At 44.3% G+C, this 22,232-nt stretch overlaps 1 protein-coding gene, 1 long non-coding RNA gene and 1 other non-coding gene across 4 annotated transcripts in view; 1 reads left to right on the top strand and 2 right to left on the bottom strand.

Annotated features, from left to right (window-relative positions):
- Positions 1–1,709: 1,709 nt before the first annotated feature.
- On the bottom strand, positions 1,710–21,186 carry LOC124961731 (uncharacterized). 2 transcript variants are annotated; one of them, XR_007104326.1, is made up of 3 exons: positions 20,992–21,186; positions 3,762–4,055; positions 1,710–1,946 (listed from the first exon to the last, which is right to left on the bottom strand). It is a non-coding gene; the product is annotated as an uncharacterized LOC124961731 (long non-coding RNA). The 2 variants fall into 2 exon arrangements; XR_007104327.1 differs by lacking the exon at positions 20,992–21,186 and adding an exon at positions 17,731–17,849.
- On the bottom strand, positions 4,104–4,232 carry LOC124962481 (small nucleolar RNA SNORA70). The gene has a single exon (XR_007104497.1). It is a non-coding gene; the product is annotated as a small nucleolar RNA SNORA70 (small nucleolar RNA).
- Positions 20,861–22,232, top strand: part of Mfsd4a (major facilitator superfamily domain containing 4A) — a 29,418-nt gene continuing 28,046 nt past the window's right edge. Inside the window, exon 1 of the mRNA XM_047520663.1 lies at positions 20,861–21,162. Within this exon, the coding sequence (XP_047376619.1) occupies positions 20,933–21,162 (230 nt within the window). The 5' untranslated portion in view covers positions 20,861–20,932. The remainder of the gene's footprint in view (positions 21,163–22,232) is intronic.

The following is a 22,232-nucleotide window of genomic DNA, read 5'->3' as shown; positions in this document are numbered from 1 at the left end:
CCACCACCACACACACACAAAAAAGTACACACACACACACACACACACACACACACATATGTATATGTATGTATTCTGAATTCAGAGTGTATATGTAGATTAATATACAAATTATTTAAAAATATTAAACATTTGGTATATTTTTTTAAAAAACTAAAAAGAGATAATGCAAAGGGAGAGTTTTAATTTGTATTTATTAATTTAAATAGACAACACAGTTTTGTGCTCCATAATTCAGAAGCTACAAGATTTGTAGTGAAAACACCCCTTTGCCATCATCTCCACAATCCAGTTCCCCCGTGTGTGTGTGTGTGTGTGTGTGTGTGTGTGTGTCATGTTTTTACTTCTTTTTTTTTCCTAGTTCCCCTCTTTAAACTCAGTGAATGTTGCAAACTTCCAAGGATTTTATGCACAAATATTTTATCTTTTCCCTGTTTCATGCCAAAGTTACACAAGCATTAGTCATTTATTCTGTATCCCTGTTTTTAATTTAATTTTATATATTATTTCCTATCAATTTATAAAGAGTTTTCTCATTTTTATGCCTCCATAACATTCTAGTATATAGATGCATTCGCCTTTATTTAGTAACTCCCTGGTAACAGTCTATGACCTTTGGGTTGTCTATGACCTTTTGCTTTTATAAAGAGTGGGACAATAATTAAATCTGTACAGACGTCATTTTGCACATGTACAGCTCTAACTGCAGGGTGACTCCCTAGAAGTGGAACTGTAGGTCAAAGGGAACACACAGTTGCAATTTTGATGGATGCTGTCAAAAGCCCTCCATAGAGGATACTCATTGCTTCAAAATGTCCCTGTTTTGACATATATTTGAAACACACTCAGGCCTGAAGTCAGAACTCACAGAGGCTGGATTAAGGGATGATAGGAAGGGGCCAGTTAGGAGGCTGCTGCCACAGGACAGAAGCTGCTCACCTGGAACCATCAGTGGGGCAGAACCACTGGGCAAGGGCAGTTGATGGAGCTGAAGCTGTGAACTCAAGAAATGCTCTGGCCTTAATGCATTAGCACTGGGAGGTGAAGACACAGAAGCTGCATCTAGGCGAAGATCCCGATGAAACCAAAGCAGCAGATGTCGCGAGCAGTGAGCAAGAGAGGAATCGAGTTTGGTTCCAACAAGTGGATTTTATTCATGCCATGCACACTCAACTTAACATTCCTAATGATAGCAAATCACAAATACATTCAAGATTCATCCTCTTATTCACCTAGAGTCCAATCCCCATGGACTTACTCAATGCAGCGTCTCTTAGCCAAGAAACCAGTCAATAAGACCAAAGGGATTCTTCTCAGTCGTAGCCTCTCTCAGCAACTCGGGTGTCATTGGATGTCCTTGGATGTCTGATGAGTTGGAGGCTGGATGGCAGTCATCATCACTGGAGCAGTGGTTAGTCGTCCAGGCTCGGTGACAACAGTTGATCAGCGATGGTGTGGACAGCAGCCGGGGCAGTCAAGAGGCAGAGTGACGTGGAGTCCTCTGGTCATGGTGCTGCTGACGATTTGCTCCAAAAGTCCAGGGGTTTAAGTAGTGATTTTCAGCCCAGTCATGCTCGGGTCTTCACTGATAAAGACCAGAACACGACTAGACTAGGAGCCACCACTCAAATCCTAGATAAAGCTTCATATCGGCATTGTTCAGGCGCGTCATCCTGCCACACAGCAAGTTTGTCACCAGGCACCCGCTGCGTTTTATGATTTTAGTTTTACAAGTCCAGGCAAATACCAAATACAGCTTATTATTACTACATAACACACAACTATAGCAGTTCCTATTATTTTTCTTGTCTCATTATAGCCGAGCAGAGGAAGAAGGAGCCCCTCGGGCTCTGGAACCTTCCATTTTCCGAAAGATAGAGGTGTTTATGATGATGATGAAATTCTCACTTGCTTCATTCTCCCATCTCAGGAGAACGACCTTCATTCTGAAAAAGGGTAAACGGACACGTCAGGAGGGAATAGAAGATTTCCACTCAAAGCCAGACCACCAGCCACAAGCACTTGTCCTCTCTCTCCCTGACGCCACTAAAATGATAATAGAGGGATGAGGAAAAGTAAATCTCCCTACCTATTAAGAGAACAGGAGGGCGGCCTCCCGTGGATACACATTCTCAGCAAATACGAAGGAGCCGGGCACAGGAGAGAGGAAGGGTCACCAAGGAAATAAGTGAGTGAGGGTATGTTAGTCAGCTTGTTATTTCTGTGACAAAAAGCATCTGACGCAAACAACTTAAAGGAGAAAAGGTTTATTTTGGTTCACAATTTCATTTATTTGGCTCCACTGCTCTGGGCCTGAGGCGAGGCAGAGCATCATGGTAGAAAGGAGTGGTCAAGGAGAGCTGTCAGCTTATGGACACCCAGAAGCAGAAAGAGCAAGGACAGGGCAGGACAAGGTAAACCCAACTAGGTCCCTCCTCCCTATAATCTCTGTTCAAGTTATTCATTCATCGAGTGGATGAAACCACTGATGAGGTTAGAGCCCTCATGAGCCAATCATTCCCTAAAAAAACCTCCCCTCTGGGCATGACTGTGTTAGGGACCAAGTCTTGAAGTATATGAGCCTTTGTGGGATATTCCAGACCTAAGCCATAATAGGGTAGTGGGCCCAGACTGGAGGGGGACAGCAGAAAAGGTTGTACATTATCCCAGCAGGTCCCCTCGGAGCTCAGGCCTCCCAGAGACCCTCAGTTTCACAGTGGAGAGGAAGCAGCAGACATAAACATGACCACAAAGAGAAGGATTGGCCACCATGATATGGAACATTCAATCCCTAAGCAACACACAGGGCAGCCAGGGATCCAGCCCCAATCAAAAAGTTTGATGGCCCCAAAGAAGGGGCTTCCACTTCTATTGCTTGTAGTCTCCTGAATACGACATTGGCTCCCCACCCAAATGAAATCTGCCTATTGACTCCACCCAAATGAAATCTGCCTATTGACTAGCCTGGCTCACTCTTAAGTTGAAAAAAACAAAGATAATCAGACATTTGAAAAAAGCGCCTAGCATGAGGAGACACGTACATGGGAATGGGATGCTCCATAAGAAAGAGAGAGAGTTTAGGGAACAGAAGACAAAAAGGTAAAAAAAAAAAAAAAGCCCTTTTACAGGTGGACAAGAGGGAAGATAGGTTGGTGGGCAAAATTAAGGAGGACAGCATCAGTAGATGAATGGGTTAAGCAATTGTGGCATCTCCATACAATCGAGTTCTACTCCGTCTTAAAAAAGGATGATATGGCATTTCCCAGTAAATGGTTGGAAACAGAGAAGATCATGCTAAGTGAAATTAGCCAAACTCAGAAACTCAAAGGTCAAATATTTTCTCTCATATGTAGAAGCTAGAGTAAAATAAAGGAAAGGAGGAGGGAATGATAAGTTAACATAAAGAATCAATCAAACACAAATTAATAGACAAGCAAAAAGAAGTCTAGTAGAGCAGAGGAAGGAGAAGGGGACAGAGAACGGAGGATGGGAGGGAAAGGGGATCATGAACTGAAATTGATTTCCATGCATATATGAGTTGGGATGAATTCAACTACTATATATAACTATAAAGCTCTGATAATAACAATTAACAAGATGTTGCACAGAAACTTGTTCCTCAACAATGGGGGAATCAGATGAGGGAGATGGAGGAATTGTCTATACTCTGTTGGCAACTTTTCTGTAAATCTAAAATTATTTCAAGTTTAAAAAGTGACTTTAAAAAAAGAAAAGGTCAAGGAGGGCAGCACGGTGGAAACCTTTGTGAGTGCAGGACCTGCCACTTGTCCAGGAGACCATGATTGGGATGCATCAGACCTCACAGCAATCTGGGATGAGCTGCCTCTTGGCCACCATGTCTTTGAGTTCATCTGCAGTAAACTTGGTAAAACTCCACTTCCGAGTTGTGGATCTTCTGGTGGCCAGAGAACTTGAACTTGGTCCTGTGTAGAGCCCACAAGCTCCTGGCTCTGCAGCTTGGTCTAGATGGTAACTTGGCCAGCCCCAGCTGTTGCCATGGGGCTTCCCACGTGCACTGCACACCTGTCTGGAGCCTAGATGGGAACAACATCAGATCAGAGACTCGAACATCCACTGCAAGGGGCTGCCTCCCAGGTCCCTTAGGGCAACCATATAGCAACAGGCTGCGTGCACTAAAGGAGACTACTGTTTGCAGCCATTGTACACAGGGACCCACGAATAAAGGAGTCCAAGGGGCTTATTGACTGCAGAAAGAAATTTATTTTATGTATTTTTTCTTTTCTTTTTTGAGAAAGGGTTTCACTGTGCTGCCTAGGCTGATCTCGAACTCCTGAACTCGAGTGATCCTTCTGCCTCAGCTACCTGAATAGCTGGTACTACAGGTGCATGCCACTGCATACAGCCAAGAAATTTTTTGAATAACTGGTAACCTCAAAGAAATATGAGAAGGTGTTGCAGCCTTGAAAAAAAGGATTGGATGTTATGAAAAGAAGCAATCAGAGAGTAAGTGTGAGCTATTGAAAATTAAAGAGGATTATGGAAATTAAAATCTCAATAGTTTCAATAGAAAGTATTGGCAGGTAAGAGAATTAGCCTAATTTCTAGGTAATAGTATATTCAGATGCTGAAATTTTCCTTAGAGGATAAAAAGTTACCTTTAAAAATATAAGAATCAGATTGACTTCAGTGTCCTTGTTAATAAGGCTAAGATGATGCCTTTACATGCTTGTTTTTTCTTTTTCTATTTTTTTTTTTCTTGGTACTAGGGGTTGAGCCCAGGAGAGTTTACCACTGAGCTATAGAGCTACATTCCCAGTCCTTTAAAACTTTTTTTTTTTTTTTTTTTTTGAGACAAGGTCTCACTAAGTTGCTGAGGCTAACCTTGAACTTGCCATCCTCCTGCCTCAGCCTCCTGAGTCACTGGGATTATAGGCATGCACCATCATGTCTGGCCGACAAAGGCAATTTTTACCCAAGAGTTTTACATTTCTGTCCAAATTGCCATTCAGATATAAGGGTAGGACAATGAGGTAAGAAGGATTCAGAAGATGTCCGTAATGAATATTCCTTCTTGAGAAATTACTTGAAGATACGTTACTGGAGTCCAGAGACCTGACTCTGGATGTTCCTACAAACCAGGTCCAGTCACTCAGTCCAAAATCCAAATAGAAAAAGAGAACAGTTAAAGAGCAGAAAGGTACTAAACAATATGGCAATATTGAGAAGGCACAGTGAGGTCAAGCATCTCCACACTGTCTTGGGGTATTTGCGTGAACTTGAGGTTTAAATGGAGGAGCAGGGGGTGAGAGGTATTCCTGATAAGCAGCCTTGGTCAAACTGTGGTCTGGTTGATCATTACCTCAGTTCTGGTTCTGCAAGGTGGCTCTGGAGAAAGACAGGTGACTTCCACTTGTTGCTCTGTCAGGGCTGTGATCCTGGAAGCGGGCAATTCAGTTCCCATGAGAAGATTACTCCTGTTTCCGGGGACAGTTTCCTCTGGGTGGTCTGTCTGTGAGGCTCTATTGCTCTGAGAACACACAGGGCAGTGACTGGAGACTTCTAGGTGCCACACTGGGAATCAAAAATAGGACGCTGTAAATGTCCCTGCAAATCTTGCCTCGATCTTAAAGAAGGACAAGATAAGTTAGGTAAATTTAGGGCTAATCAATCTTGTATTACTTGTTTTTAGATGAACACACCTTAAATGTGAACATGCCTGTGTACAGAGCTGAGCAGGAATTTGAAGACATATAAAATGAAGGCAGAGATGCCAAGCTTATCCTGCTTTCAGTTACACCCACCCCAACCCGCCACCCAGGCATCTGCAGGACCAATAAACAGTCTGCTTTTAGCAAAGGCAGCCTCTCTAGGTTCCTGCTCTAGATGTGGTATAGCAAAATGAAAGTATAAACAGAGATGGAAAAGAGAAAAGAAGGAAGAGAAGGAAGAAGGGAGGAAGGGCGGCTGGGCCTCTGGTTTCAGTGAAAGGAAGACGTCCCAGGTTAACAGCAATGTGGCAGAAAAGTCACAGCCCAAAGGAGGGCAGAAGAGCAAAGGGTTTTGAGTGACAGGTTCCTGGGGAAAGGGGGGATCTATACTCAGGGCCATGGTTTGAAACTCGTTTGTCCCTTCTGAAACTCACGTTAAAATATAATACCATTATAAGATATTAAGAGATGGAACCAGATGGGACCTTTAGGAAGTAATTAATCCATTCATGCAATTAATGGATAAATGGATTAATGGATTATCTTGAGAATGATCTGCTATAAATGCCAGTTTGGTCAGGTCTCTCGTGCACTCTCACTGTGTCTTGCCCTGACTCTTTTTTTTTTTTTTTTTTTTTTTTGGTGCTGGGGATCGAACCCAGGGCCTTGTGCTTACAAAGCAAGCACTCTACCGACTGAGCTATCTCCCCAGCCCGTGCTGCCTTGACTCTTGATTGACTCTGCTGGCAAGGCCATCAGCAGATTCAGCCCCTTGACCTTGGATCAGAACCATGAGTCCAAATACACAACTTTTCTGTATAACTCACTGTGGTATTGTGTTGTTGGCAATAGAACTCATTTTAAGACATTGAGGAAATGACAATGGCATGAAAGAAGAAAAGAATAAAAAGGGAAGAGGGGAAAAATAAAGAGGGAAGAAGAAAGGCAACTTGAAATTCCACGAAAAGTTAAAAGAAATAAAAGAAATTGAGAATAGAATATTGTATGGCTCTGTGATAAATGTAAAATATTTACGTTGTTACAAAATATAAACACTATGTATTGGATTTAAACTTTTAGAAACTGATGGACTCCCAGAGACTTGAGAGGCTGAAGCAGGAGGATTGCAAGTTCAAGGCCAGCCTCAGCAACTTAGCGAGGCCCTAAGCAACTTAGAGAGACCCTGTCTCAAAATAAAAAATAAAAAGTTTCGGTGGTTAAGCAACCCTGGGTTCAATTCCTGGTATCAAAAATAAATGAATAACTAAACAAATAAACAAACTTTAAAAATTTATCTATAAGTAAAGCACAGAAGACCTGATATTGGTTAGAAATTTAGGATATAAATATCATCCACATTGAACATTTAAGCCGGTGGGATGCCCACCTGTACTTCCAGCTGAGGCAGGATGTTCACAAGTCGGAGGCCAACCTGGGCGACTTAGTGAGACCCTGTCTCAAAATAAACAATAAAAAGGGCTTAGAATATAGCTCAGTGGTAAAGCATACCTCGCTGGTACTGAGTTTGATCTCCAGTACCACAGAAAGAAAAAAAAATGAGTTAAAACTACTATCACTAGCTAGTGAAATGAATAATAAAGTTGCAAATATGTTACTTAAAGCAACGAAAGTAATCAACAGATTTATTGTTATTTTCCTTAGAGCAACTAAATAAACAGAACCATACTGGGAGTAGGATAAGCGGGGGCGGGGGGTTGTTTGGATGACATATATGAATTAAATCCTCATCTTTCCTAGATATAAATCAATAGAGGATATTTAAACTTGAAAACCCAAGGAGCAGCAGCATAAGCATATTATTTTGAGATATGGAAGTTGTTCCCAGAATAAAAAGCTAAAAAAGTTAGAAGCAGTTGCCTCTGGGAAGCAAGACCGGGGGTGGGAGGGATGAGGTAGGGGACGAAGCTCCGTAGGCTCCTCTGTTCTGGTTTATTTTTATTTCTGAGCATGAATTATTTTGATACAAAAGAAAATGAAGCCCATCACAAGATGGATGAGACGGTAGCTAGTGAGACCCGTTGCGGCCGAAGCTGGGTCTGGAGACCAGACTCAGATGAATTAGGCATCAGCATCATGAAAGACGGTGCAGGGGGCTGGGGAGATAGCTCAGTTGGTAGAGTGCTTGCCTTGCAAGCACAAGGCCCTGGGTTCGATCCCCAGCACCGCAAAAAAAAAAAAAAAAAAAAAAAAAAAAGACGGTGCAGGTAGGCCCGAAAAACAATCAGATACATCATGAGGACATTGTATATGAGAGAATGTTCTGATTTTTACAAGGAGACAGAAGGTATTTCTGGAAACTATAGACCAAATGGCTCAATATAGAATCCTGGCAAAATTCTAGCACAGATTATTAAACAGATGGCTTGGGAGTGCTTTGTGATTTATTTTTATTTATACTCTGCTTCATTCCAAAAAGAGGGGTTTGCAGAGGATTATAGAGATATGTACAATACAACAAGACAAAAAATATTTTAATGAGGAAAGGGTCTCAAAAAAGCTAAACAAAGAGTTCCTATACAAACCAACAAACCACTTCTAAGTATATACCAAGGAGAATTGGAACCCACTCATGTAAACACTTGTAGATAGATGTTCATAGTGGTATAATTCATAATAGACAAATATCTGTCGGTTGATTAATGGTTTAAGAAAATGTGGTACACCATACAATGAAATATTATTCAGCTATAAAAAGGAATGAGGAGCGCTAATGTATGCTAGCTACAACACGGAAGAACCTTGAAAACATTATGTTGAGTGAAAGAAGCCAGACATAAAAAGCACCATTGTAGGATTCTATTTATATGAAACGTCCAGAAAATGCAAATCCTTAGAGACAGTAAGTAGGGCAAGGGATGGAAGGACTGGAGAGTGACTGTTAATGGGTATGGAGCTTCTTTGGGCGGGATGAAAATGTTCTGAAATTAGGTAGGGATGATGAATCCCCAAATCTTGCAAATATACTAAAACCCACGAGATGATGCAATTTAAAAGGGTATGTTTTATGATATGTGAATGATCTCAATCAAAAAGCACTATGGGGCAGGGAGCGAAGAAAGGCAAGTGAAAAGGACAGAAAAATAGAGGAACTCAGTCAATCCACAACACATTTATCATAAAATTCTACTTGGGTGATAAAGATGGACCATAACTTTGGGAGATTTCCAAAAGTTATTACAAGCTTGGAAAATAGTATTAACTAAATGTTTCCCAGCATCCAGATGATAAACACAAATCAATTGCTCAGGGGGAATCACAGCTTTTTCTAGTGATGTCCAGTAGAAATCGCTTCTGTGCATTTGTAAAGGGAACCCATCAAATGACATCCTTTATAACTCCAGGAACAAGAGTCACATTGCTATGTCACAGGGATGCTCAAGTGAGACACAAGTCACAAGTGTAATCCAATAAAGGCATGAATAAGGTGCCTAAAATGGTCCGGGTATCCAAGCACTCCCCCAGAGGTGAGTGTGATTCCCTGAAGCCTGGATCTCTAGCCCCAGGTGCACATTTACAAGCCAGGGAAATTTTGCAAAATACCAACACAGGACTCCACCAACCAGAGATTCTGACTTTGGAGTCAGAACACCTGGGCTCAATACTAAGTTTCACCATTTACCAGTTGTGTGACTTTGGGCAAGGTACTCTGCCTCTGAAGCCTCGGTGTCCTTATCCATAGAAACTAGATAGTCATGCCAACCTCTGAGAATCCTTGTGAAGATTAAGATAATCGATGTGCAAAGATGTTTACAACCCATGTAATGAATAAAGGACTCAAATACAGAATATATCGACAATTCCTAAATAAATTTCAAAGAGATGGACAACTTAATATTAAAAGTAGACAGAAGAAGGACAGTAGAATGAGACAGACATTATTACCCTATATACATGTATGATCACACTACAGGTATGACACGGCACCATGTTCATCCAGAGGAATGAGAAGTTATGCTCCATTTGTACAATGTGTCAAAATGCATTCTACTGTCATGTATCATGTATAACCAATTAGAACAAATTAAAAAAAAAGTAGACAGAAGCAATTCCTATTACAAAAAATTCCAATGTCCTTCTTCATAGCTATAGGGGAAAAAAAACACTTCTAAAATTAATATAGAACCACAAAAGACCCCAAATAGTCAAAGGAACCCTAAGAAGGGAGGGAAAATGGAGGCATCACAACACCTGACTTCAAGATACATTGCACACGCCTGTAATCCCAACGGCTGGGTAGGCTGAAACAGGAGGATTGCAAGTTCAAAGCCAGCCTCAGGAATGTCGAGGCACTAAGCAACTCAGTAGACCCTTTCTCTAAATAAAATACAAAATAGGACTGGAAATGTGGCTCAGTGGCTGAGTGCCTTTGAATTCAATTCCTGGAATCCACACCCTCAAAAAAAAAAAAAAATAAAAGATACACTGCAGGACTGGAGGTGGAGTCAGTGGTAGAGCTCAGTGGCCTAGCATGCAAGAGGTCCTGGGTTCAATCCCCTGCACCACAAACAAACACATACAAGACAAACTGCAAAGCTATAGTAACCCAAACATCATGGTACTGACAACAAACCCAATACGCAGACCAATGGAACAGAATAGAGAACCCAGAAATAAATCCATGTATTTACGACTTACTGATTTTCAACAAGGTACCAATAACATACAGGAAAGAAAGCACAGTCTCTCCAATAAATGGTTTTGGGAAAACCGGATATCCATGTCAGAAGAAGGAATTAAGTCCCCATCTCTCACCATATTAAAAAATCAAGTCAAAATGAGTGAAAACATAAATGTAAGACCAACAACTATGAAACTACTAGAATACAACACTGGAAATGCTTCAGAACATTGATCTGGGCAAATATTTTTTGGACATAACCCCAAAAGCACAGGCAATGAAAGCAAAAATTAATAAATGGGATCACATCAAACTAAAAGCTTCTGCACAGAAAAGGAAACAATCAACGGATAAGACAACCATCAGAATGGGAGCAAATATTTGCAAACTATTCATCCGAGAAGGGATTAATATCCAGAAGATGTAAAGAACTCAAACAACACAGTGGGAAAAAAATCAAATTAAAAAATGCTCAACATCACTAATCATCAGAGAAATGCAAATCAAATACACAACGAGGTATCATTTCACGCTAGGAAGAATGGCTATTACCAAAGAGACCAAAAATGACCAATGCTGGCAAGAATGGAGAAGGGAGAACTAGTACACATTGTTGGTGGGAATGTAAGTTAATACGACCGTGATAGAAAGCAATGTGGATGTTCCTCAAAAAACTACAAATAGAACTACCAAATGACCTATCTATTTCACTGCTGGATTTATATCCAAAGGAAAGGAAGTCAGTATGTTGAAGAGACATCTGCATTGCCATGTTTACTGCATCACTATTCACAATAGTCAAGACATGAAATCAGTGAAGGTGTCCATCAATGGATGAGTGAATAAACAAAATGTGGTAGACATACGCAATGGAATATTATTCAGACATGAAAAATGGAATCCCATCCAACACAAATGGAACTGGAGGACATTATGTTAAGTGAAATGAGTTAGAAACAGCAAGACAAACACCACACGTTCTCACTTATAAGTGGAATATTAAAAAAAAAATGATCTTGGGGCGAGGGATGTGGCTCAGTGGTAGAACAGTTGTCCAGCATGCTCAAGGATCTGGGTTTGATTCCAGCACTGCCAAAGGAGAAAAAAAAATTCATACTCATTAGGGAGTAGAATGCAATTAACAGAGGCTTGGAAGGGTTGGGGGACAGGAGAGAGAGGGTGGTTAATTGTTGGAAAGGAGGAATAACTTCAGATGTTCTGGCACACGGTGGGGTAACAATGGGGTAACCATGGTGGACAACATTTATTACTTTATTATTTATGGTGCAGGGGATTGAACTCCAGGGCCTCAATAAATGCTAGAAAAGTGTTCTATCACTGAGATATATTCCCAGTCCAATTTAAAAAATAACTAGTAGAGAGGATTTTGAATGCTCCCAGTATGAAGAAGTTATAAATGTTCGAGGTGATGAATATTCCAATTCCACAGATCTGATCATTATATACATAATTATTATGTGTCACTTAAAATGTTTCTAAATGTCAAAAAAAAGCAGGCAGAAGATTTAAAGGGTTATTTCACAAATGAGGATATGCAAATGACCCATATGCATATAAGATACTGAACCTTATTTGTCATGAGGGAAATGCAACTTGAAACCACGAGACACTGGTGCACCCCAACAGGATGACTGCCATTAACATGACCAGCGATGCCAGTGTCAATAGGAGGTAGAGCAACTGGAACTCCAGCAGGCTGTACACCGGTACAACCACTTTGGAAAACCAGTGGCATTCGCTAAAGTCAGATCTATTATGACCTGACAATTTAATTTCATTTTCATATACTCAAAAGAACGAGGGCTCTGTCCACCAAAAGACGAGTGTGTGGATGTTCAGAGCAGCTTTATTTATTGTAGCTTCAAACTGGAAACGATCTGAATGACCACCAATAGTAGATGAGATAAATAAATTGTGGTGTGTCCGTGTAAGAGAATGCAAGGAAGGAAAAGGAACTAGGCCTAATGGTGAGCAAGTACCCTGCTGTTTCGGGGTTGGATACTATTTTTCCATCTGAGCAGTGGTCACATGGGTGCGTAGACAAGTTATTCACTTAAGACGTGTGCACTTTTGTGTATGTAAGTTTAGCTTCGATCAAAAAAAGTAAATACAAGGTTGCTGTATGTCATGTGTTTGTCACAGAGCAGGCAGAGAAAAGGAGGCAGCAAACCCAATGCACTAAGAAGTAAAATCAAGAATCAGTAAATGGGATGATATCAAACTGAAAAGCCTCTTCACAGCAAAGGATATAATCAAGAATGTGAAGAGAGAGCCCACAGAATGGGAGAAAATCTTTGCCACCTGCACCTTAAATCTCCAGGATATATAAAATACTCGAAAACCTTAACACCAAAAAAAAAAAAAAAAAAAAAAAAAATCCAACCAATAAATGGGCAAAGGAACTGAATGGCACTTCACAGAAGGAGGAATATGAATGGTCAACAAATATATGAAAAATGTTCAACATCTCTAGCAATTAGAGAAATGCAAATTAAAACTACACTGAGATTTCATCTCACTCCAGTCAAAATGGCAATAATCAAGAATACAGGTAACAGTTAATGTTTGCGAGGATGTGGAGATAAAGATCCATTCATACGTTGCTGGTAGGACTGCAAATTGATGCAACCATTCTGGAAACCATATGGAGTTCCCTGGAAAACTTGGAATGGAACCACCCCTTGACACAGTTATGCCACTCCTGGGTATACACCCAAAGGACTTAAAATCAGCATACTGTACTGACACAGCCACATCAATGTTTACAGCTGCTCAATTCACAGTAGCCAAGCTACGGAATCAACCTAGGTGCCCTTCAACAGATGAATGGATAAAATGTGGTAGATATACACAATGGAATATTATTCAACCATAAAAACAATGACTATGACTTTGGCTGTTAAATGAATGGAGCTGGAGAATATCATGCTAAGTGAAATCCCAAAAAACCAAAAGTCAGACTTTCTCTCTGATAGGAGAATGCTAATGCACAATAAGGGTGGGGGAGAGGAAGAATAGAAGTTCGCTGGACTAGACAAAGTAGACAAAGGGGAGTGAAGGGAAGGGAGGGGGCATGGGAATAGGAAAGACAGTGGGCTGAATTGGACATAACCTTTGTTCATATATGAATACATGACCAGTGAAACTCCACATCATATGCAACCACAAGAATGGGATCCTAATTAGCACAAGTTGTACTCCATGTATGCATAGTATGTCAAAATACACTCTACTGTCATGCATATCTAAAAAGAACAAATAAAAACAATAAATTAAAAAAAAATACCATTGCACTAAGTGCTGCTCAGACCTCAGGAGTCCAGGGTGCAAGGCTGGGAGCCACCCTTTGCAAAAGGGTTACAGACAATCAGAGCATGCCATGATGGCAAGATTTGGACAAAGGAATTACCCAGTCCATGAGGAACAGCTGAAGGAAGCAGAGGAGATGATGTGGGAACCAGGAACAGAGTGTCTTCAAATGGTGAGTGGCTGTCTGTGGAATGGGATTGGACTGTTTCTTTGCAGCTCCAAAGCAGTGATCTCGAACTGAGCTGCATCTGCAGGCCCTGGAGGGCTGTCAGAACACAAATGACTGAGCCTCACTCCCAGAGTCTCTGATTCAGCAGGTTTGGGGTAAGACTGAGAATTTGTATTTCTCACAAGTTCCCAGGGACAAGCTGCTGCGGCTGGGTCAGGAACACACTCCGGTAGCCCCTGTCCTAGTGTCCTAGTGTGCATAATCGGAGAGTTGTTTGCGTTGTTAATAATAAGAGGGGCTGGGGTTGTGGCTTAGTGGTAGAGCACTTGCTGAGGAAGAATAGAAGTTCACTGGACTAGACAAAGTAGACAAAGGGGAATGAAGGGAAGGGAGGGGGCATGGGAATAGGAAAGACAGTGGACTGAATTGGACATAACCGTTGTTCATATATGAATACATGACCACTGGGTTCGATTCTCAACACTGCAAATAAAAAAAAATAAAATAAAGGTCTATTGACAACTAAAAATATATATAAAAATAATTTTTTAAAAAATGATGATGATAATAGGGGTTTATGGGACCCCAATGTACCAGTTCCTGTGTTATATACTGTTGCAACATTTTCTCACTGTACTGGGGCTGTGATTCTCTTCATTTTAGAGAGAGGCACCCTAAGACTCAGTTTTCTACAGGTCTCACAGCATGGACTAAATCCCTCTGACTCTGAGTGAGCCTGGCATGCTCAGGCTGAGGCCAAGTGGCTACCTGCAAGGACCATGGGAATGGAATTCCATTTGTGAATGGGAGGTTGCCTTAAATAATTCCAGACTCTCAAAGTTAGGCCAGCTTCAACTGGTACTTTTTTTTTTTTTTTTTTCCTAATACTAGGGACTGAAACCAGGCATGTTTTATCACTGAGATACATCCACAGCTCTTCTTATTTTTTATTTTGAGACAAGTCTTATGAAGTTGAAGAGGGCCTTGCTAAGTTACTGAGGTTGGCCTCCGACTTGAATCCTCCTGTCTCAGCCTCCTGAGTCCCTAGGATTGATTAGTAGTTGTGCACGGCCTTGCCCAACTCAACTGGTACTTCTTTTTTTTTGCAGTGCTGGGGATTGAACCCAGGGCCTTATGCTTGCCAAGCAAGCACTCTACCAACTGAGCCATCTCCCCAGCCCACAACGGGTACTTCTAAGCACTTACACATATTATGCACTGTCTCACCAGGGTGTTTGTGGCCACTGTCTAACTCTAAAATGCTTCTGGGTCATCTCGCCTCCTTTCCTTTCTATCCTCATTGATACCTGCAGTGACCACTTCCTTCACCTTGCAAAAAAACTAAGCACTCAAGAGTTTATCAGGATATTTGTTAAAGGAGTTGCCTCTTGCACACACCCACCTCTGCTGTTTATGTTCATTTGTGGTAGGTCACCTGGCCACCCAGGTGTGGTCCCTGACATAAGCTATCTGCCATCCATACCAACTCCAGACAAAGCCTGCTAATCCACTCTCCACACTGGCCAGCAGGGCAGTGATGTGGCAGCTGAGATGATAAACTTCGGAAATGGGGGGAGGTGTGGCCTTATGCCCCGGAATGGCCAGAGACACTGCAGGATGTGCTTAATGACCTTAAACTGGAGGCTTCAATCTCCTGCTCCTGCCAATCTGGGAAGCAGAGACCACAGGGCCCTGGGGACCAAGGGCAGCCCTATGGTCACTTCAAGGATCCTGCCAAGCATGATAATCAGCCCAAGCTTCAGTGAGTTCCCTCTAGGCTGGTGATAATCAGACCTTTTCTCCTTGTACATTTGAAAAAATATATATTTAAGGATTTCAATTTTAATAGAAACAGTAACAAAAACAAAATGAGTTTGTATCCTAAGGAATTTCAGTGGATGTGATGTACATAAAAGAAGAGTGGTAAGGGCATCTAGCTCTTATTTTCCTCTGTGCTAGAGTGTCTTGTTTACCTTGTCCTGTGTTATTCCCAGGACATAGATTACCCAAGGATGGGCCAAGCTCTGTGATGGAGTTTTTGCTTATCAACTTCCACTTGTAAGGGCAGGACTTCAGTGTACCGAGGAGTCAGAAATCTGGGCACCCAGCAATGCACAATCCCAACGGTGAGGTTTGTGCACTGGAAGAGCAGAAGTAAACAGATAATTAGCTCTGGAGCAGTTGGGAGCCCCAAAGAGGGAAACTAGGAAGGGCAGAATACACTTCCGGAGGAGCTGACCCTTGCAGCAATGAATTGATTGATCTCCAGAGCTACAGAGTCCTTCACTTCTGCAGGTTTTCTTCCCAGTGATGGGTTGTTCTACATTTGGGGGTCTTAGATTGCTTTCCAGAGCTTTCAAGAGACAAGACAATTTCCTTTCTGTGTATAAGGAGGAGAATCAGAAAGTACTAAGAAACCTTCCAGGGTTTTTGTTTTGTTTGCTTTTGAGGTGTTGGGGATCCAAACCAGAGCTTGCATAGCATGCTAGGGAAACACTTAACCACTGAGCTATAGCTCCAGTCCCCCACCCAAGATTTCGTCTTTCAAATTTAAGAAAGACCACAACACTGGACCTGGTGGTGCATGCCTATAATCCCAGCACCAAGACAGAGGGAGGCAAAGAAAGCAAGTTCCAGACAAGCCCCAGAAACTTAAGGAGGCCCTAAGCAATTTATAAGACCCTGTCTCAAAATAAAAAATGAAAAGGACTGGAATATAGCTCAGTGGTAAAGTGACCAGTACCAAAAAACAATGATCACATTTTTTATGTAGACTATTTAAAAATAAAATGTATGCTTTGTACACAAGAGAAATTTTAAACAAATCATTGACAGTACATTTTTTAAAAAATGTCCAAAAGATGCCCAATCAAGAAGAGACTTGGGGTTAGCGAGGTGCTGGGATGAATCTAGGGTTATGGGCATCCCAGGAAAGGGCTTTACCACTAAGCTACACCCCCATCCTCAAGAATAGACATTTGAGCAGGAGATGGTGGTACACAACTATAATCACTGAAGCAGGAGGATTGCAAGTTCAAGGCCAGCCTCAGCAACTAAGTGAGACCCTGTCTCAAAATGAAAAATAAAAAGGGGTTGAAAAAAAAAGGGGGGAGGGCTTGAGATGTGGTGCAGTGGTTAAGTGCTCCCGGGTTCAATCCTTGTACCAAAAAAAAAAAAAAAAAAAATAGACATTTGAATACCTAACACAAAGGAAAATTAAGTTAGCAGGCGCCCTGGAGGAACTTGTTTTAATTGGGAGATAAGATGTATAAACGTAAAACCAAAGCCATTGTAAAGTGTTGTGCAAATAATCTGGTCACCAGCTATTATCTAGGATTTGCTCTCAGCAAGGCATTCTGGGTTAAGACACAAGTACACACCTTCCTCCACTCAAGAACTCAAAGTGGAAATGGCTGCAGAGGGAGGCAAGGAGGCAGGAAGAGGAAAAATTAGTGGACTGTAAGAGCTGACTCTGTGAGAACCATGTAGGGTACATAAAAACAGATGAGGGTCTTGTTGGAACTGGGGCTTAGATAGAATTTATTTGAGTAGGGTTCCAAAAGGGGTGTTGATCCAAAAGAAAACTGTGATAAAAAGTGACCGTTGAAGAACATTTTAAAATGGAGTCCAGAGGCCTTAGAGGACTATGCACAGATTAGACTGCTGCCTGGGAAAAGACATCCTAAACTGGCCATGAAATGACACAGAAATGAGAACCTTTGAACAGGGTCACGGCTGTGAAGTCATTAACACCTTTTATTGGAGGCTGCAGCTGTAAGGGTCTCACAAATGACAAACGAACTTTACACCTGGAGACAGTCCAGCAATCAATCATGAACGGCTCAGGGATGAACCATCTAATAGGAAAGTGTCACTATGCCAACACCTTTCTTTTCATGTACCTTGTAGAATTTCCTTGGTCTTCAGGTTCTACTTTCCTTTTCCAGTCCTGGCTAATCTGAGTTTCTTTGGAGCACTCATTCAGAGCTGTCTGATTTAGTATTTTCTAGAACTGCAGTTCTCAGGCCCCATCAAGTTCTTTTGCTTTTATAGTTTCTGAGTTTAAATTGATCTGCAGGAGGTGGATAATATGTGATACTGGAAAAAAAAAGAAGAGCTCAAGAAAGAGAGCAAATAAGCAGTCTTTTCCCATGCACATCTTCCAGATCCAAGTCCTAAGTCCCCTCTTCATGGAGCCTTCCAGGTGGAATCAGACACTTCCTCTCCTGGTTCTCAATCCATATCTCATACAGAATCCCATTACTACACTGGTTTCCTTACCTGCTTGTCTTAACCCAAGGTCACCTTCAGTGCCAGCACCAAACAGGTCTTTTGCCTCTAAGGGGACTGAGTCTTGTTTTCACAGTGGAATGTCTCACTTCATTTTTGCTTGTTATTTTTAGTTTTTACTATTTTATTGCAACATAATTTACAAACAACTAAGTGCAAAAATCTTGAATGTGCAGTCCAGTGAATTTTTAACTATGTTGACAATTCTATAATGTAGGGGCAAAGGGAGAGTTCCCTCTGTCCCCTGAAAGTTTGCCGGAATAAATTGACAAAGATTAAATGGGAGAAAAGGTGTACAAACTTACTAACCTGCATAAGGAGGAAACCACAGCATGCCCCATCTGCTTAACATTATTCAGGAACTTACATACCCTGTTTTCCCTAGGGGAGGGGGAGAATGGGAAATACAAGCAATGTAGATAATTTTGAGGATAATTTTAAGGATTTTTAGGGGAGCAAATGGTCCTGGAAACAGTCTCTTGGAATCTGAAGGAACCCAAAGAACAGATATCATCTTATGAAAGTCCATACAGGTATATTACATTTTTCTTTTCTAAGCCAGATGATGGGATTTCAGGGTGAAAATGGAAGGTAACCAGGTTCTCTTCTGCAGTCTGGTCTTAATGCTGATAAGGGAATTCCACGGCCCCTCTCCCTGCCCTGGAGGTGAGGGGAATAAGAGAGGTTGCAGGAGGAGATGGTGATGTGGCTCAGTGGGAGAGCATATGCTTAGCAAACTTGAGGCCCTGGGTTCAATACTTAGCATGCGTGTGTGTGACACACACACACACACACACACACACACACACACGAACTATAGTGATCTGGATTCTGAGCCTCCTTTTCAGACCTTTTAATTTTCTTTGGATTAAATTGCTTAGGATGCCAAAAAATGCAACATTTGGGGGGAATTGTTCTTTGAGTCTTGACAGTAACCACCACCCAGATCAAGCTATAGAATGCTCCTAGCACCCCACACACTGTGGGCTGCTTCACTGTGGCAGGGTCATTGTCATTGTGGCAGAGGAGCTGGGCTAGCAGGGTGATGTAGCAGGAGCACTAGCTAGGGAACTTATGGAACAATTTCAGGTGTTCAGGCTGGAGAAGCAAAAACACTGGGCAAAGCCTTCCTATATGAAGAATTAACATGCGCAGAGCAGATTCGTTCTCCCCTGGGGAGCAGTTAAAGGGAACATTTCAGTAGCAGGAGACCCTCCTACCACCAGAGTTAACTCCTCTTGGAAGCAGATCCCCAGGGAATGACAAAAGGCCCCCATCAGGACAGGTGTCAGTCAAGGACAGGACTGACAAGCGCTTAACAGAGATTATGGTGGGGATAGGGACTTCATTGGAGGTTGTTCCTCTGAACTCCATGGTTCTGGAATTCTGTGATAGTGGCAGAGAGGACTCAAAAATTTGAGATTATGATTTGTTCTTTTTTCCAGAGTATAACGGTTTACTTTATTACAAGTATTGAGCAGGCCCACCGTTATCATTCAGTGAATACTAATCATCACCTACAGAGCAACTGAGCCAGAGGACCCTGGACCTCTCCTCTGGGACTCAAACTAGGGAGGGATGGGGCAGAGGCTGGGTGTCACGTGAGACGGGACCTTTATCTGCAAGAAAAGTTGGCTGCCCCACTTCATGCCAAATCCTCTTGGGATCATCCACCCAAATGCCTCCTTGACCCTTTCAGTTTTGGTCTCCTGGCAGGCAAATTGGCATGATGTCATGTCTCTTGCCACTACTAGAACACCTGGGCAGAGAATTACCGTAGGGTCTTACTGCTCGGCCTCTAGGGGCCAGTACAGGAACCGTGGCAGCCTGGGGGAGGGACAGCCTGGGTCGGCAGCAGGGTCCTGGGAGAACACCCAGCCTGGACACCCAAACCACCCCCTACACCCTGCCCAGGCCTTTTCCAACGAAAAAAGAACTGTCCCCAAACTCCCCGCGTCCCGCTTCTAAGAATTATTTCGGAATTCCTCCAGGTCACTGCTGTCGTCCTCCAGCTCCTCCCCACACTGGGAAGAACAGGGATAGAGTCCGATCAGAACAGGACATCAACCCGCTTCCCGCACCCGTCCAGGGCATACGTAAATGAGATGGCTGGTGAGGACAGACGCTCAGCTCTTCCTAGTGTGGAGAAGGTTCTGGGGTTTTCTTTCTAAAGGACAATTCCTGAGGCTCCCATGGAAGCCACGAATACCCTTCTGAGATAAAATGCAGATGTGACATTTTGCTTTCTATTCTGCAGGACGAGGCAGGCACTGGCAGGCCCTCGAAGTGCATCTGTGGAGCCCCTGGGCTTCAGGCTTGAGGCTCGGCGGACAAAGCCGCGGGTGTGCGGGGAGGCCTCGGGGCTCTCCGGCGGGTAGAGCGCCGGCGGGTCGCGCTCTCCAGCCTCTGGCTCGGAGCACCAGGCACCCGGGCTCTCAGTCTGCCCGGCTGTACAGTGGGCGCGCGGGTCCCCGGGGGCCGTGCAGCAGCTGCGGCCGGCGGCGGGCTGGCAGCCGGGGCGGGAGCGCGGGGAACGGGTTGGTCCCCGCCGCGGGGGCGGGCGAGCGCGTGTGCTCGGCGAGCGGCGGGAGGCGGGCGCCGGGCACCGCGCGAGGGAGGCGCGGGAGCCGACGCGGGGCCGGGCGGCAGAGGCGTCCCCGCGCTGCGGACCGAGGGCGGGCCAGGCCGGGCGGCCCCTCCCCGCCCCTCCCTCCCGGCCGCCGGCCTCCGGGCCCGGCCGGCCTCCCGCGGGCGTGCGGCACTCCGGCACCCGGCTCGCTGCGAGCCACAGCCGCGAGCCCGCCAGCCGAGGCCATGGGCTGCGACGGCCGCGTGTCGGGGCTGCTCCGCCGCAACCTGCAGCCCACGCTCACCTACTGGAGCGTCTTCTTCAGCTTCGGCCTGTGCATCGCCTTCCTGGGGCCCACGCTGCTGGACCTGCGCTGCCAGACGCACAGCTCCCTGCCCCAGATCTCCTGGGTCTTCTTCTCGCAGCAGCTCTGCCTCCTGCTGGGCAGCGCCCTCGGGGGCGTCTTCAAGAGGACGTGAGTGCCGCGCCCGCGCGCCCCAACTCCGTCCCCGGTCTGTCCGTGACCTTCCTTCCCCGCCCCCCACCCGTTCGCTGCCCCTGCGGCCCTACTGCCACTCGCCCCCACCTTCTGGCGGGCGGCGACCACCCTGCCCAGCTCGGCCCGCTGTGCCCGCCCTAGACCAACAGCAGCCTCCCTCCCCGACCCTAGCCGTCCCCGGAAAACTCTCCAGGGACCGAAGGTGACTTCTGGATTATTTATTTGTCTTTGCTTACCCCTGTAAGAAGGTAAACCAGCCCTCACCCGCGCCCCACAACCCAGCCCGTGGGCAGAGGAGTGATGGATTTTGCAGAAGTGGGGAGGGACCCCTTTTGCGCTGCTCGTCTGAGGTTCGTAGGTGGCCCCAGCTGCCCCGGAGCAGGAAAGGGGGTGCAATTGGCAGTGAGGTGGAAAAATAGAGGGATTGCCAGCTCAGGGGCAGAGCTGGGTGCCAGGACTGGCCTGTGGTTTGACCAGGTGCCCAGGGGTGACTACACTCATAGTTAGCTCCACATCAGTTGACAGCTGTTCCTTTGCCCAGGTGGCCACCGGGGCTAGTGGGTTGGTTCAATGTGGTTCTGCCCCTGAATGAGCCAGGACATGGTTCCTGCTTGGCCCCTGGAGTCAGAGCCCTTCTGCTTCTGAGAACACACACAACAGCACTGCTAAGGCCAGGTAGGAAGGCACAGAGCCTCATCCATAACTTGGTAAAGTGATCCTCCAGTGCTGGTGACAAGGTCCCCCTCCAGTCCTACCCCCATGTTACTCCTCCCCAGCCTCTGCAGGGGCACACAGCTCTGGACTTTCCCTGGCATAGTGCCCAGTAATGCCCCTGTGGATGCCATGGCAGAGACTCATTCTCCTGGCTAATTGGACAGGACCACCTGCACCAGGCCTTTCTGGAAGGGCAGCAGGATTCACTCTTGTGGTCCAACTGAGAAAACAGATCCAGAGCCAGGGAATCAATGACTTCACCCCAGACACTGCTGTCCGATTTCCCTAGTCCCTGCTCCTGGCTGAGTGGTTTCCTGGATTGCAGGGACTCC

The sequence above is a fragment of the Sciurus carolinensis genome, chromosome 12, assembly GCF_902686445.1.
Source record: "Sciurus carolinensis chromosome 12, mSciCar1.2, whole genome shotgun sequence".
Taxonomy (NCBI): domain Eukaryota; kingdom Metazoa; phylum Chordata; class Mammalia; order Rodentia; family Sciuridae; genus Sciurus; species Sciurus carolinensis.
Note: the sequence above shows the minus strand (reverse complement) of the source record. Positions and strands in the feature narration are given on the sequence as shown.